This window comes from Propithecus coquereli, unplaced genomic scaffold (assembly GCF_000956105.1).
Source record: "Propithecus coquereli isolate 6110/MARCELLA unplaced genomic scaffold, Pcoq_1.0 Scaffold470, whole genome shotgun sequence".
NCBI lineage: Eukaryota > Metazoa > Chordata > Mammalia > Primates > Indriidae > Propithecus > Propithecus coquereli.
This window is the reverse complement of record NW_012150508.1, coordinates 1,227,853-1,245,631: the sequence shown is the minus strand read 5'-3', so window position 1 is coordinate 1,245,631 and position 17,779 is coordinate 1,227,853. Positions and strand designations below refer to the sequence as shown.

Here is a 17,779-nt window from a genome sequence, read left to right as displayed (position 1 = left end):
GGGCCATGACACCCAGCTAATTTTTCTACTCTTAGTAGAAATGGGATCTCGCTCTTGCTCAGGCTGGTCTTGAACTCCTGACCTCAAGTGATCCTTCTGCCTCTGCCTCCAGAGTGCTAGGATTACAGGCATGAGCCACTGTACCTGGCCTACAATCATCTATTTCTTAAAATTCCGTCAAAATAAATACTACAAGATGCTGAATTACTTGTGATCTTTTATATCCTTTGACGGTGTTTTTTCGACCTTTTTCTTCTCTTCAGGGTGTACAAGAGAGAGTTAATCTTTCTGCACCTCTATTACCTAAAGAAGATCCAATCTTCACATATTTATCTAAAAGGTTAGGAAGAAGTATAGATGACATAGGTCACCTCATTCATGAAGGCCTACAGAAGGTAAGTCATCAGTGACTTAGAGAGCCAGGAGGCTCTGTGTCAACACAAGGTATTTTTCTCTCAGAAAATACCTGCCTAGCTTGTTTTTGTCCAGAGGATGATTTAAAATTATGATTACATTAATATAGGTTGTATAGTTTGACACTAGGGAGAAACATGAAGAAACTAGTCTCCTATACCAGGAAGAGACACTGAAAAGTTTTATTTAAACTAATTCATGAAAAACAAAATATAAACTGTCAGGGTTGGGTTTTTTGAAAGAGAAATGTTGCCCTGGTTCTTTGGCTCCTTGCTTGGAAGAATTGCAAGCAGAGCCAATGCAGCAGAGTGAACACAGACAGGAAGCAGTTCCACATAAATAGCTTTCATTGTAGAAAAGAAGGAAGAAAGAAGAAAGCTGCACAATTGTAGAAAAGAAGGAAACTACACAAAGTGAGAATACATTCCAGAGGGAGGAAGGGGTCAGTCTCCACAAGTGGAAAAAGATGTTAAGGACTCACAGGTGGTTTCCTTTTATTGGCCTGGTGTGGGGGAGGGCTTACAAGAGGTGCGGGATGTTACCAAATGTTTGATATACGTGATTCTCAGGTGTTCTGTGTTTTCCTGCAGTCCCTTCCCCTGATTTGTTCCCAGCTTCTCTACCCCTAGGAACTGCCTTCTTGGCCTGTATTTGCTACCTGTAGATTTGATCTCTGCCTAACATAAACTAATATAAGCAACAGGGCTTATAGGCTAGGTTATATATATAGTGTATGTAAAAAGATTTAACATTTTAGTGTATTTGGTATATCTACACACAACGCATAGATTATCACTGTTCTCTGAACTAAAGAAAGAATCACCACCAGCAAAACAATCTTCTATAATTTTCTTTCTTTCTTTTTTTTTTTTTGAGACAGGGTCTCTTCTGTCACCTAGGCTAGAGTGCAGTGGTGTCATCATAGCTCACTGTGATCCTCTTGAGCTCAAGTGATACCCCTGCCTCAGCCTTCCAAGGGGCTGGGACTACAGGCACTGGCCACCACGCCCAACTTTTCTATTTTTTGTAGAGATGGGGTCTTGCTGTTGTTCAGGCTGGCCTTAAGCAATCCTCCTGCCTCTGCCTCCAAAGTGCTAGGATTACAGACATGAGCCACTGTGCCCAGCAATTCTTCTTTTCTTTTAAAGAAACATCTACTTTAAAAAAGTGAAATAGGGAATTATGTAATAAGACCCAAGAATTCAAATGTATCTGTCATTCAGGATGACACGTGGGAATTTAGAAAATGGTTTTTGCTCCTCTCTATGCCTAAGGAGTATCATAAAATGCAGGTTAGTTTCTAAGCAGTATTAATTATAGTGGTATAAAATAAGATGCGTAATTGCAACATTTGTATACAGTTTGTTAAAATACATAGCTCTTTGTATTGAGGGAGGAATTCTGAGATAATAGTAAGAAAATAGTTTGACTTTCAAATGCATTATGTGATTATTTTTATAGCTAAGTTACCATCTGCATCTTGTTTTTCTGAAGGTAATGTAAAATATTTGCATTTGAGAACTTGATAAGGGAAAACTGGCCCAGGATTTTACAGTATCCTTCAGAGGATGGTTAGTTGAGAGTAGACCATAGTGGTAAGTGTTCTATGGAAAATTAAAGTAGAGGGTAACTACTGGGTAGGCACATTAGATTTAAGCAGTTGAGGTTAACCTCTCTGGAAAGGTAAAATTTAAGTTGATACCCGAATGACAAGGAGGAACCAAAATTCAGAGATCAGGGAAGAGCATTCTAGGCCAAGGCAAAGGCCCTGAAGACTGAATGAGCTTGGGTTGTATATTAGTGTGCTTGGCCTACTATAACAAAATACCACTCTAGACTCTTTCTACTCAAAACATTTCTGACACCAAATGCATGGGGTTTTTTACTTACACCAACCAATTCTCCTGGCACCAACTGTGTGTCCTACAGTTGAGTTCACTTCTGACATTACCTAGAGTTAGTGCAGACCCCACAGGTTAAGGACTCAGTCCCACAAGACTACCCCCACTTCAGATGCCAATCACAAGTTAAGGCCACCAACCAACCATCTGTAAAGTCAGGGGGTTCCTATTACCCCCTCCTCAAGTTCGATAATTTTCTAGAAGAGCTCACGGAACTCAGGAAACAGTTGTTAGCACCTTGATGTGTTCACCAACCCAGAAGCTCTCCAAATACTGTCATTTAGGTTTTTTAATGGAGGTCTCACTATGTAAACGTGATTGATTACATTATTTGCCATGGATGATTAGCCCCATCTCTAGTCTCTCTCTCTTCTCCAGAAGGCAGGGAGTGGTAGTTGGGAGGTTGGGGAGGATCATGGCTGAAAGTTCCAACTCTCTACTCATACCTTGTTTTTTCTGGGACCAGCACAGGTCCTGAAGCTATCAGTGGCTTACCAGCCACCAGTCATCTCATTAGCATACAAAAACACTCTTATTACTCCTGTGATTCCAGAGGTTTTAGGAAATGTGTGTCAGGAACTAGAAACTAAGACCAGATATACATTTATCTGTACCACAGACTTGGTGGCTTAAACAACAGAAATTTATTTGGAGGCTGAGAAATCAAAGATGAAGGTGCCAGGAATTCAGTTCTTAGTGAGGGCTCTCTTCCTGCCTTGCAGACAACTGTTACTGAAAGTTTGGCACTTGTCCCCAAGGCCTCATCAGAACAAGGACAGGTGGTTTGAGGAAAAAGAAAGGGAGATTTATTAATTTGCCTGCAAATGAGGAGTCTGGAGACTGTTGTCTCAATGTGCCATAGTCCTCACTATAAGCAGAAATACAGAGCTTTTAAAGGAGGGTTTTCAGCTTCAGGCTATTGCTGTTTAACTATAGTTGATGGTCCTGATTGACCCCATCTCCAGGGAGGACAATCTTGTGACTTCTGCCCAGACAAATCTGTTGAGCCATTTCCTATAGTACAAAAAACAAAGGATACTCCCCTGCCCCTCTGATTACTAGTCTTGGTTAGGGATGAGGGTTTTAATTCCCAAAAGAGTTGGAGAGGTTTTAAAGAGACAACACATAAAACATTTTGCTTTTTTCCAAGCCATTACCTCTGTTATACAACCACCTTCTTTCTGTGTCCTCACATGGCCTCTCCTGTGTGCATGCATGAAGAGAGAGAGAGAGATCTCTGTCTCTTCCTCTTATAAGGGCACCAACCTGTCAACTGAAAAGAAGCCAAACTCTGTAAAATAACTTAAAGAGGTTTATTCTGAGTCAAATTTGAGGAGCATGGCCTGGAGCCATGCCCAAGAATCCTTGAGCAAGTGGACTTGCTGTGGTTGGGTTACAGTTTGGTTTTATACGTTTTAGGGAGACAGGAATTACACGTAAAGTCATAAATCAATACATGGAAGGCATACATTGATTTGGCCTGAAAAGGTGGGAGATATCAAAGCAGGGGCTTATAGGATATAGATGGGTTTAAAGACTCATTGATTTATAATTGGTTGAAGAAATGAAGTTTTGTCTAAAGGCTTGGAATGTTTTAAGATAAGGAAGTCTGTTAATCAGAGACAAACCACTGGATATATGTTCAGACTCAAGTGCTTTGTTAAGTAACTAATAACCTATAGGTGTGACTTACGCTTTGTCTTGTATATTCTTAGGCCAGTTATTGAGTTACAAAGGACAGCTCCAAGAAGAAAAAGGGGATATGATGAGATGAGTCTGACCTCTCTTTCCATGGTCAGTAACTCAGCTTTAGGGTATTTTTGGGGTCCCCTTGGCCAAGAGGGGGTCCATTTAGTCAGCTGAGGGAGAGTTTTAAGATTTCATTTTAGTTCACAAACCCTATTAAATTTGGGCCCCAACCCCTATGACCTCTCTTCACAGGCCCTTTAATGCTTCAACATATGAATTTGGGGCATGGAGGAGACAAACATTCAGTTCATAACAGGTGGCATGTAACCAAATTCAGGCCAATATGGCTGGAGCCTGGCGAGCAGGAGGGGCATGATAGGGAATGAAGCCAGAGAAGCAGGCCAGCACGGTATTACACAGGGCTCTGAAAGTCAGAGTAGGGACTGTGATTCTTACTCCAAGTGTGCTGAGAAGCTAGAGCAGAGAAGCAATGTAATGCGATTATCATTTTTAAAAGATCACTCTACTTACCATGTGGCGAGGTCACTGAAGGAGTCAAAACTGGAAATGACCAGTTAGAAGGCTGTTGCAGTAGTTCAAGAGAGAGATGAAGATGGTTTACACTAGAAATGGTTAGTAATGGAAATAGAGGGACTTGAACCTGTATGGATATGTTTAGAAGTTTAGAAGCTAATGAGTTAGATGTGGGGAATGAGGGCAAAAGAGGAATCAAGCATAACTCCTATATTTTTGACCTGAGCACCTTGAAGGAGGAACAGGGTTGGAGTTGGAGACAAGAAATCAGAGTTCTATTTTGGCTGTATTAAATTTGAAATACCTATATGAATCTAGAATTCCAGGAGAAGTTAGAGCTCGGTGCATAGATAGAGAATAATTGTTAAATAGGGAGTGCAGCTTGGGTGACAGAGTGAGACCCTGTCTCTAAAACAAAGAAAAAAAGAAATGGGAGTATACAAAGCCATGGGACTGGATAAAGTCATCTGCTGGAAGAGTGACATTTGAGAAGAAGCCAGTGTGAGTCCTGGGGTCCTCTCACATTTAGCAGGCAAAAAAGACCACACAGCGTGTCCTGGAGAATGTGGTATCCTTAAGAGCCAAGAGAAAAAGTGTTCAAAGGAAGAAGGGAGCAATTAACAGTAACATTCAAACATTTACAGATTTGGAGATTTTTTTTTTCTTCTTTTAACAAACTTGCTAGATAAATTCTCAAAGAGCTATAATACTTGGAGGAGAGTTTATAAGAAATCTTATGGAAAGATTTTCCTTTAAAGCATTGGTTGATTTGAAAAAAAAAACTTTCTCAAAAGGCTGTTGAAAAGAAGAGTAAAACCTTGGTCACAAGTCAATTGTAAAAGAACGTACTGTCCCTTAACCAACTTTTCAAGTAGTAGAAGTTAAGTTTGCATGCACATGGTGCTAAAATCTTTAATTGTGTTAACGGGAAAAAAGCCAAACTGTAAAATAATTTTAAAGAGATTTATTCCGAGCCAAATTTAAGAATCATGACCCGGAGCCATGCCCAAGAAGCCTTGAGCAAGTGGACTCCCTGTGGTTGGGTCACAGTTTGGTTTTATACATTTCAGGGAGACAGGGGTTACAGGTAAACTCATAAATCAATATGTGGGAGGTGTACTTTGATTTGGCCCGAAAAGGTGGGCCATCTCGAAGAGGGGGGCGGGCTTACAGGTTATAGGTGGGTTTAAATATTCTTTGACTTGTAATTGGTTAAAAACATGAAGCTTTGTCTAAAGGCTTGGAATGTTTTAACATAAGAAGCTGTTTATCTGAGACAAGCCACCGGACATATATTTGTTGTGTAGATTGAGGACCTGCAGGTTTGTCTTGCATACCCTTAGGCCTGTTAATGGGTTACAAAGGATTTCCCCAAGAAGGGAGGGGGGCATGATGAGGCATGTCTGACCTCCCTCCTCATGGCAGGCAATTTAGTTTCAGGATATTCCTTTGGCCAAGAGGGGGTCCATTCAGTCAGCCATTTTATTTTAGTTCACAATTGCATCACTCAGAAATCACATACTTTTCTTGAAGGTAGGATACTTAAGGATAAATAATGTAAGATTGTACCTATTCTAATCTTAAAAATAACTTTTTAAAATAACTATTTTAAACCATATTTAACTATATTTAAACTATTTTTGACTATATGTAAAATAACTATTTTTAAAATAATTGATTCTTATAAAATATTCAGACTATGAAAATCTATAAAAAAAGATGTAAAAATAATTTCAAAACTAGTTTATAAAATATTCTTTTTGTTTCTTTTTTTCTTTTTTCTTTTTTTTTTGAGATGATCTCACTCTGTCACCCAGGCTAGAGTGCAGTGGCGTCATCATAACTCACTGCATCCTCAAACTCCTGAGCTCAAGCTTTTCTCCTGCCTCAGCCTCACAAGGAGCTGAAACTACAAGCATGCACCACCACGCCCAGCTAATTTTTCTATTTTTTGTAGAGATGAGGTCTCACTCTTGCTCAGGCTGGTCTTGAACTCCTGAGCTCAAGCAATCCTCCTGCCTTGGCCTCCCAGAGTGCTAGGATTACAGGCTTGATCCACCACGCCCAGCCCAGAATTTAGTTTTTAACAGCTTGAATGGTTTAATTAGATTCTAAACACAAATGAGAAAATGACAAATAAAAATTCATCTATAACAAAGGCATAAGCAAGTCATTTGCTTAAGTTTGTAACTTCACTGAGATATTACATAAATAGAAAAGTTTGTAAAATGTTAATTTCAAGAATTTCATGTTGGAGCTACTGGGATTTCTAAGTAGATGAGGTCTTAACTTCCGATGTCCTAAAATAGAACCCAACAAGTTGTAGCCACTTGGTGGATTTTTCAGCTTTATTTCCACCTTGGAATGATAGCCTGGAGTTGGATGGCGTCTACAGGAAGATCATACCCTAGTGCACATGCTCAACTGATGATTAGGAGATTCTTTTGACAGGTATAGTTTATTTGTACTTTGTCCTCTGATTTATCGTTACTATCAGTAGTCTTGCTCTTCTTCATCTTGAATTTCAGAAGAGCCAGATTATTGAAAGTGCTCCTTTTGAGCATTCTAAGTTAAAGAAACTGTATTGAGTTGTGTTTTATTGTCATTTTATTTGTTTCATCTCTAGAACTCTTCCTCATGGGTACTGTATAACATGGCTTCGTTTTACTGGAGAATAAAGAATGAGCCATATCAGGTAGTGGAATGTGCCATGCGAGCACTTCACTTCTCTTCCAGGTAAGATTCCTCCTCTTTTGGACCTGATTTTCCTGACTTTCCACATTCCTCAGGTCTGTTAAAGAAACAATACATAAGAAAACAATAAGAGCAGCTTTGCATTATACTTGCATTCTCCTCTATCCTTGTTCGAAGAAATTAGTTCCATCACACAAAAAAATCACAGATGTCAAAAAGTTCAAAGTGATAATTGTGTAATATACTTTTCATTTCCATTAAGAAAAAATGTAGGTATATATAATGTAGATGCCCTGTGATTCACTTGAAACTTGAATACAAGGACCTTGACTGGAGGAATTGTCATAAATTAAGTTTAACATTTCTTAAAGCAAATATAAGCCCTAAATAAATTTTAAAATCATAAAATGTCTGCCAGACCTTACTTTTATGGCAAAATTTGTAGCTATGAGATCAAGAACTACCAATAATTTTAAAATGACACATTATGATTATTTTAAATTATTTTCTCCACCCGTAAGTATGCTCAGAGTTATTTTCCTAAGCATAGCAATTTTGAATGTCATTTTTCCTGTTCAAGTAATTGTGTATATTCATGGAGCACATGCTTCTTTCCTAACATATAGTTACATCTCTCCTCTTTTAGGCACAATAAAGACATTGCCCTGGTCAATTTGGCAAATGTTCTACACAGAGCACACTTCTCTGCTGATGCTGCTGTTGTGGTCCACGCAGCTCTGGATGACAGTGACTTCTTCACTAGCTATTACACTTTGGGGAATATATATGCAGTAAATACTACTTTTTGTTTCATGAGTCATACCGGTTGCTACTTTCTTCTTTTTATAATTTTCTTAATAGAATGTTACTTTTTTCCCTTCCTCCTTTGTTCTTAACAATGGAAATGAAGAAATTTGGAAGAAAAACCCTCAACACAATAATGTGTTGTAATTGTTCTAGTGTCTTGACAAAAAAGAAAAATAATTGAGTTGATTGGAATTTTAACTTCTGCAGGGTACACCTCTTAAGGATAGCAATAACTTCCAACTAAACCATCCTATAGCATGCCATCCTGTTGTGAGGATTCGGCCACTGATCAAAATAACGTTCACTGTAGAGTAAGATGTAGGTGTGATCTCAGAAATCATTATGGGGTTTGGACAGATGCAACCAGGCATGGCTAATGTTACTTTCTCCTATGTGTGTGTATATGTGTGTGTTTGTTTTTGTCTCTTCAGATGCTTGGGGAGTATAACCACTCAGTGCTCTGTTATGACCATGCTTTACAGGCCAAACCTGGGTTTGAGCAAGCTATAAAGAGGAAGCATGCTGTGCTATGTCAGCAAAAACTCGAGCAGAAATTAGAGGCTCAACATAGGTAATTGAGAGAAAAAATTTCACTGAAGCACTAGTACCATAGAACCTTAGATTTGTGTAGTGTGGTATCAGTGTTAATTTGGTCATTGGAATTAAGAAAGAAACCTCTTCACTACTATAAATACCATCCATTTTCTCCAAGTCCTGGTGGTTTAGCATAATTCCCTGGTTGTGTGGAAGACTATCTTTAATAGCATGGATTCCAGGACCTAGGGAACTATTCACAGTAATAGCTGTCATTTAAATCTTTACAGTTTTGACCATTGACTATTTTCATGAAGTCAGATGGCAGTGAGGAGGCTGTGGGATACTCACTAATTCTGTTGATTACATTTTTATTTCTATAGAATACACTAAGTGTCAGTAAAATCACTTATACATGCAGTATTTGATCTTTCTCGCTTTTGGCTCCTAAAGGTGGGCTATCATTATGTTAGTTAAGTGGCATTGAGAACATTATTTGGCCCATGTTTTAATCAGATTTGTGTGTACAGTAATGGAAGTCTATTGTACTTGGCCCTTGCAGTGTACTTAGTAAAATATTTGTTTGATTCCATAAATAATAGGGCTAGTTAAGAAACTTCACTATTTGAAGTGAATTGTTCATATCTCAGAATTAGCCTTAATATTTTGAGTTCCTTTGGTTATTAGAGAATTAAACAGAACTCATTAAACTTTTGTACTTGCTTATTTTCCAAACTGTTTAAATAATGTATAATGTAGTGGGAAAAAAAGGATGACAGCTTCTTATTTATAACTGGCTTCTGTTATGCCGTATTAGAATTTGCCCTGGCTGAGGTTCTTCCAATATTAAGCTCTTAACAATCAAACTGGCTCTCTCACACAATCTGCGCAGCTCCTAAAATCTCTATATATTAATGCAATAGGCAATAAGATTTTTGTGACTAAATGTAATCAGGGAGCTGATTTATTAAAATCAGGTAGTAGAGAATATTCCTTTTTAAGGAGAGTTTCTGTGGTTTCTCCCAAAGCCTGTAACCAACAAGCTAGAGTGTGAAAGCAAGACACCATGGCCCTAACTGTTAACCTTGTCTTTAGGCAAAATCGAAGGAAAAAGGAGGCAAGAATTCTAGAAAGGCTTTGAATGTCAGCAGCACTAATGCAAATTTTATGGAGAGAAATAGAGTTGTTAAGTATGTAAACTTTATAGTATATTTTGATGTGATTTTATGGTACCTAAAAAGTTCAACACACCATTTGATGTCAAGTATTTAAGGGAAGAATTTCACATTTACTTTTTTGCCCTTAAGTTTTGATAAAAGAAGAGTGTTTATTTAGCCCTGTTATTCTTGAACTGGTGGTATGAGGTTGTGTGTTAAATAGAAGGGAAAAATCCCAGTAATTATTGCTGAGAACCAGAAAAATCTGTGCATTTAAGTGGGTTTTAAAAATTCATGATTTTAAAGCTCTAACTTTTTCCTGGTATTAAAAAATGTTAAGATCTCTCCAGCGAACACTGAATGAGTTAAAAGAGTATCAAAAGCAGCATGACCACTACCTGAGACAGCAGGAGATCCTGGAAAAACATAAACTGATTCAGGAGGAACAAATCTTAAGAAATATCATACATGAGACTCAAATGGCAAAAGAGGCACAATTAGGTAAGTAGTGACTCCAACTAATTGAAGGCAGGTTAGGAGATTCACTTCTAACATGCTTTGCTTTCAACTTTCATGTAGCCTTAAAGCAATGTAAAGTTGTGTTTATGACTTTCCTAGGTCTTAAAAATCAAGATTCGTCACAGAGGGTATATCAGGAGTCCTGGGGAGCTGGTTTGGTCCCCTTTGCTCTTTTTAATTTACATTTTGAAACAAGGCCAGGCACAGCGGCTCATACCTGTAATCCCAGCACTTTGGGAGGCTGAGGAGGGAGGCTCGCCTAGGGGCTGAAGTTCAAGACTAGCCAGGGCAACACAGCAAGACCCAATCTCTACCACAAGAAAAGAAAAGCTGGGTGTGGTGACACACACCTATAGTCCTTACTACTTAGGAGGCTGAGGCAGGAGGATCACTTGAGTCCAGGAGTTTGATGCTACAATGAGCTATGATTAGGCCATTGCACTCCAGCCTGGGTGGGTGACAGAGCAAGACCCTTTCAAAAATAAATAAATAAATAAGAAGAGGAGGAAGAGACACCGTAGTTCTCTCTCTCTCTCCTTTCTTGCAATATACTGAGGAAAGGCCATGTGAGGACACAGCTAGAGGGTGGTTGTCTGCAAGCCATGAAGAGGGCCCTCACCAGAAACCAAATCTCCTGGCACCTTGATGTGGGACTTCTAGACTCTAGAACTATGAGAAAATGAATTCTGTAAGTCATTCAGTCTGGAGTATCTTGTTATGGCAACCTGAACTGACTAATACATACACTAACTCAGCAATGGAGCCCAAGGATGTAGAAAGTCAAAAGAGAGATAGAAAAAATTTTTTAGAGATTTTATACATTTTTAAGTCTTTTAGATCCTGGGAATCTTAACAGTTGTTTGCCCTTTGTGCCTTACATTGTCTTTTTTCCAACTTTAATGTGCATATCAATCTCCTAGAGATCTTGTTAAAATGCAGATTCTGATTGAATGCATATGAGGTGGGACCTGAGAATCTGTCTTCCTAACAGGTTCCCAGGTGATGCTTGTTGCTGCTGGTCTGAAAACTACACTGGGTAACCAGGACTTACACCAAGTGAACACAAGCCAGGCACAGCCTATAAACAGTGCATCCAAACACTTTGGTTAACACTGGCGATAAGGCTAAACATCCTATTTTCTTGCTCCCTTAAAAACAAACACTATTTCAGAAGTAATATTTTAGACTAGATTCCTTTTGTTTCAGGAAGGAATTCTTAACCTGGGTGAAAGGATTAATTTTAGGGAGTTCTGAAATCCTCTCTCAAATTATATGTAAATTGTGTATGTGCACAGTTGTTTTTTTTTTCTGGGAAGAGAGTATATAGCTTTTATTAAAATATCTTAGAATCTGTGACTCCCAAAATAGAACCATTGGTCTAGGGAACTTAGGCAACAATTTGGTTATATCCAGAATGTTTTGTTTCTGATTAAACCCCAAGGGAGCAGATCTGACAACACCAGCAAATAAATTAATAGAATCCCTTAAATTACACTCTTCTCCCTTGATAAATATATTGGTCTAGAAAGCCTTTTAACCTTTGAACCTTAGCTGTGACTATAGTCCATTTTACAATCCCCCTAACAAGTTTTCTTTGCTATTTTAAGTATAATGAGTATGTTTAGTCCTTGGGATTGCTCGTTTATACTAAAATGCAACCAAGATCTCTTATATTAATATAAATTTGAAACAAAATTTTGAAGTATATAAAGCATATTCTGTCTAGAGAGATGGCCAAAGTCTCTTAAACAATGTAATCAATAGATTTTATAATTACGGAATGTAACTGCCAGAAGATGGTACCTCAGTGATCATCTAGTGGCACCCCTTTGTTTTATGGGTGGAGAAATTGGGACTTCTTTAGAATGATTTAATTTAACCATTAATGAGTGTTGCTCTGTGTAAGTACTCCCTATATACGTGCTCTGCTAGGTTCTGAGGGATACAGGGTTGAAACTAAAAGACTAAGAAAATCACATTGGCATTGCTGACCTTTCTCCTCATTTGTATAATTTCCTTTCTTATTCCAGGAAATCATCAGATATGCCGTCTGGTCAACCAGCAGCATAGTTTACATTGCCAGTGGGACCAGCCTGTGCGCTATCATCGTGGAGATATCTTTGAAAATGTGGACTATGTTCAGGTCTTTTTCTTGGTCTCTTCTAGTTCTTACAACCTTTTGCATATCTGAAAGTAATATCCATGTCTTTATCTCCTTGATTCCTTATATATTTGATCCCTAAAATTTGTGACTATCATTTAGATCTTTAAGATTTTGAGTATCTGTTATGTTTATGAAGTCAGATTTTGTAGGGAGTACTCAGTTACTCCATGGATGCATTCTGTTTCCCAGTACCATTCTGTATGTGTATATGTACATATATTTGATTCTTTTCTCCTATATCATGGGAGTTAGAATTGGACTATTATTACTGTTTAACTCAGAACTGTCATCTCCCCTTTTAACTATTAGAGTAAGACCTCTTTAAAATTTGAGAGAGAACAACCATACTGTTTCCTGAAGTCATCAGTCCAGTTATGTTGCCTCAACCAAAAACACCAACAAAATGCTCATAATCAACAGAAAATGATTATTAAGCACCATTGCTAGGTGCATGCTTTCTTTCATTTTCTTTCTGTCTCCATATATACAAACACAAAAACACACGCGCATATATGTGTACACACACACATATACATACCACACATACATGCCATCTTGGTCTTTCTAGTTGGGAAGAGATAATACATAAATATAATGATACCAGATATATGTAGCTGGTGCTCAATAGGTGATATAGACAGTAAGCACAACCAGAATTCTAAGTGTAAACAATAGGCTACAAAATTTGAAACTTTTTGAGTGCTGACATGGCTCTCAAAGGAAATGCTCATAGGAGCATTTTGGATTTCGGATTTTCAGATTTGGAATATTCAATAAGTATGATAAAATGCTCCAAAATGCAAAAATATCCTAAATCTGAAATTCTTCCGGTCCCGTGTGTTTCAGATAAGGGATATTCAACATGTATTAGAAATAAATTCCTATCATAGAGAAAACCATCATGTACCTAATCATAGATATAGAAATTTCCAGAAATAAGCTGTTAAAATAATGAAGAGATCAGGAGAGCATCTGTAGGAGGATAAACCACAAAAAATTAGAGCTCTTTAATCTGGAAAAACCCAAACTATATTGAAAAAGGGTAAGAAGCAAAAATTAAGGGGCCATTTAAAAGGGGAATAGGACATATGGACCAAAAGCTTCCTATAAATTTTGTAAACCAGCTCCTATATGGGATATTTGGCTTTCAAAAGAAGGAATAAAGGAAGACCTGATTCACACCCTCTGGGATTGTAGCTCCCTGTCTTAAAACCAAGCATTTTAAAGGGAAAAAAAGGAATGTTTAGAAATGAAATAGATTGCAACCCAATGTAACTTTTGGACTTCTTGACAGTCTGAAGACAGACCATTTGGAGGACTGCCCTACATCAGTGTGGCTTTTAATATTCTATAATATAATCATAAATTGTATTACTACTATATAGTCAAAGAATCCATTCCTATTCAAATTCATCATATTCATTCCTTTTTCTTATGTCTTTCCTACCTCATCCCATCTCCTTAATCTATCAAGGTTTCAGAAATACACAAGAACTATGGTATCTTGTGAGTATATCATACATTGTTCTACTTGTTTTGGAGGAAGGCTGTTTGTGTTCTTTCATCTCCTAGTTTTCCCTTTCACCTCTCAAGCTTTTATTTGGCATTGATTGCACAATAGTCTATAATCCCTAAATGATAGTTACATTAAACTCTTGAAAACCCTTTCTTAAGTTTCCTTGCTTCTACCCACAGCACACTAATTTTATAGAGTGGTGGTCGTTTTAGTCTAGGAAGAGGAAAGGAATAATGAACCAAATCTCTATATTAGCTAATCATTAAATTTAAAAGAGACTAAATCATAAAAAGGAAGCAAAGGGACAGGAAAACAATTCATGCTGTTTTTCTCATACTCCAGTGGCAAAGTTAATCATAGCTATTCATTATCCATGGGAGAATACTGTTGGGCATAGTTCTTAAAATTAAAAGATCTGATTGCTTAATTACTGACCTATTTTCTGATTTCCTACTAATTTTGAGTATTCACTAGCTTTTTTGGTTCAAGTTAAATTTTAGTCACAACTCCTTTTCCATTTCCAATTTGATTGAACTTTTCTTTTCATTTTCTAGTTTGGTGAGGATTCATCAACATCCAGTATGATGTCTGTGAACTTTGATGTTCAGTCAAATCAGAGTGATATCAGTGATTCCAGCAAGTCTTCTCCCATAGCCCATTCTATTCTCTGGATCTGGGGCAGGGACTCTGATGCATACAGGGTAAGTTAATAGAGAATGATGAAGGAGTTTTCTTAAAAAGACATGATCTCTTAAGACAGTGGCCCTCAACTCACTGATTAATAAGGCCCTGTCACTGTTCAGCAAACATTTATTAAACTTATGTTAAATGGAAGGCATTCTGCTAGTAGTGGATGAGTAAAACACAGGCTATACCTTGAGTTCTTCTTCCCAATATAGTGGAGCTGTTAGATACCCTGATTTCAGTTCAAAGATTTATGCTCTGAGTATAATTACCAACCTTAACAAGTTTCTAAACTTGACCTAAGTGTAGGCTTGTATATATGCTTCACTTACTTAATCAACATTCTTTTATTGAGCTCCCAAAAGTGTGCCAGGCCGGTGTTAGCAATATAGTAGATAGGCCCCTTGCCCTCCTGGAGCTTACACTATAGGGGGAGGTATAGACAATAAACAAGTTAAAAAAATATGCATTTTTAGGCTCAGAGATAATCGTGTGTTAGCCGATGGGGATACCAAGGTATGAAGACAGAGACCATGTATTTTTTTATTCATCATTACATTTTTGGAATTTTTTTTTTTTTTTGAGACAGAGTCTTGCTATATCACCCAGGCTAGAGTTCATTATAGTGGCCTGGAGCAGCCTCATTATATAGCTCACTGCAACCTCGAACTCCTGGGCTCAAGCGATCCTTCTGTCTCAGCCTCCCGAGTAGCTGGAACTATAGGTGTGAGCCACTGTGCCTGGCCCCAATTTTCAAAATTTAATTGAGTATTTAACGGAATTAATATAGCCACTTAGATTTAATGATATGTAGTATAAATTCCCCAAAGTTTGATAGCTTCAGGGTATAAGTCTAGTAAGCCTCTGGTACATGTTATTTACGTTTAGAAAAAAATAAACATTTTACTAATCATAAAACAGTTTTTAAACTTTGGTCCTGACAAAGAAAAGGTTTTAGTTCATGGAAAGATAGTTTTCAATGCCAGTTTTATAAGCTTATATGTGCTTTCAGGTAACAAGTAACCAACTCCATTTCAAATTGACTTAAACAGAAAGAAAAATTTGCCTGTTATTACAGGAAGTCCAGAGATAGGATTAAACTTCAAGTTTGGTTGATTCAGTGGCCCAGTGATATCATCAGTTACCCATTTCTTTTTTTTTTTTTTTTTTTCCTTGACTCTACCATCCACAGTATAGGTTTCATCTGAAAGCTTGTTTTCCTCATGGTCATAAGATGACAGTCAGCAGCAACTGGAACAACATGCTTTTTTGTTCATATGTAGCATAAGAGACTAAGACTTGCTTTTCTTTCCCAAAAACACAAAGCAAGGCTCTCCTTGTGTCTCATTGGTTCAACTGGTGTAGGCCTGCCCAACCCTGAACCAGTCTGTGGTAAAGCAGGGAGAATTACTGACTTATACCAATAATCTGCAATAGAAGAAATATTACAGACTCTACCACAGTGTCTACATTTATCTTAAAATACTACAGTTTTGTTCAGTTATCCTAGTATATTTATATTCTTTTAGAAGTTTATTTAGCATATTGAAATATTAAATCCAAAGGAATTTATGAGAAACTTTGTTTCTTTATTAGGACAAACAGCATATTTTGTGGCCTAAAAGAGCAGATTGTACAGAAAGCTACCCTAGAGTCCCTGTTGGTGGGGAATTGCCAACATATTTTCTGCCTCCGGAAAACAAAGGACTCAGGCAAGTGCTGATGGATTTGGCAAAGCACCCGATTCTGCATGATTGTCACCTGGCGGTTCTTTGAGAGCACCAGCCTTGGATTTGAAAGGTTAAGTCTTTATCTCAAAATCACCCAAACTTTGAAAATATGAATCTTGTTCCTTTTTCTTGTGCCAGGATCCACGAACTCAACAGTGATGATTATTCTTCAGAAGAAGAGGCCCAAACCCCTGACTGTTCCATAACTGACTTCAGAAAAAGCCACACTCTGTCCTACTTAGTCAAAGAATTAGAGGTCCGCATGGATCTGAAAGCCAAAATGCCAGATGACCATGCACGAAAAGTAAGGCTCATTTAGGCTGGTGTTTATTGCTGTCCATTCTGGGTGACTTCAGAAGCCTCTTAGATGGAGCAAAAATTCGATAAAAGGCAATTATTGAGCTTTAAGTGTATGAAACTGAAGGATAGAGTTAAAGAATTGGTAAAACGATTGAGAAGTCAGTCATGCTTAAAGGAGTGCCGGGGGAGTATTCCTCAGGGCTGCTGTACGTAAGACTACTTAAGCACTATTCCTGTACCGGGGCTACACAGATGGATAACACAGAACTTTGTTTACTGAATGGAGTTGGTCTGATGGAGGCATTCTGATCATTTCAGTTTAACTTTGCATCCTCCAGTCCTCCAGAAGTTTGTATAAATTGAAAACTTGAAGGTTCTCTTTCCCTGGCCTTATATAAAGTCCTTAGGAATTTGTATTAATTTGATAACCACTTCGCAAACATTAGAAGTTCTGTTTTTGTGTATTCCTGTCAGTTATGTATAACTAGGAATGTTTTATTACAGTTTTATTGAATTATCCTAGCATATTTTATGCCATTATTAGATGCCATTCCATAGATACAAATGAAAAAAATTACCTTTTTATGGAGATGATAGACCATCACAACCACCTTTTTTAAAACTTAATTTTAAAACTATAAGCAGTTACTTTTAATACTTATATTTAAACATCTTCTGAGGGGAAAAAAACATTATGTGCCAGACATTGTTCTGGGTGCTAGGAATATAAAGAGAAATAGATCCCTGCCTTAGAGCTGCTCACAATTATATAAATGCTGCAAGAACATTAAATAGATTAATTGGGGATCTGGTGTTTTCCAGCTAAGGAAGATAGCAGATTTTATTGCATCAGATATTGCGTGCCGTTGTCTTTTGAATAATTTCTCCTTGGATTTTGGACACTTAGGTTGACTTTAATGACGTGTGGTAGATAGTTTAATGTTTATATGTGTGCGTATATGTCTTTAACTTTTTTTAGTTAAAAGAAACTAGTACATACAAGTAAGCAGGTCAACACCTGTTGTTACAACAAAGACCTTATGTTATATATATGATTATAAATATCTGTTCAAATTAGCTTTTCCTGAGGAGCTCAAGAAAAGACTGCCATCTATAGAAATTCTTTTCAAATGTCT

The 17,779-nt window shown here is 37.5% G+C and overlaps 1 protein-coding gene across 1 annotated transcript in view; it reads left to right on the top strand.

Moving 5' to 3' along the window:
• TTC17 (tetratricopeptide repeat domain 17) overlaps positions 1 to 17,779 on the top strand; it is a 138,144-nt gene that overhangs the window by 30,220 nt on the left and 90,145 nt on the right. Inside the window, exons 5-12 of the mRNA XM_012655320.1 lie at positions 7,165 to 7,274; positions 7,879 to 8,023; positions 8,471 to 8,610; positions 10,071 to 10,231; positions 12,280 to 12,392; positions 14,484 to 14,630; positions 16,210 to 16,325; positions 16,482 to 16,647. Coding sequence (XP_012510774.1) covers positions 7,165 to 7,274; positions 7,879 to 8,023; positions 8,471 to 8,610; positions 10,071 to 10,231; positions 12,280 to 12,392; positions 14,484 to 14,630; positions 16,210 to 16,325; positions 16,482 to 16,647 — 1,098 coding nt within the window. The remainder of the gene's footprint in view (positions 1 to 7,164; positions 7,275 to 7,878; positions 8,024 to 8,470; positions 8,611 to 10,070; positions 10,232 to 12,279; positions 12,393 to 14,483; positions 14,631 to 16,209; positions 16,326 to 16,481; positions 16,648 to 17,779) is intronic.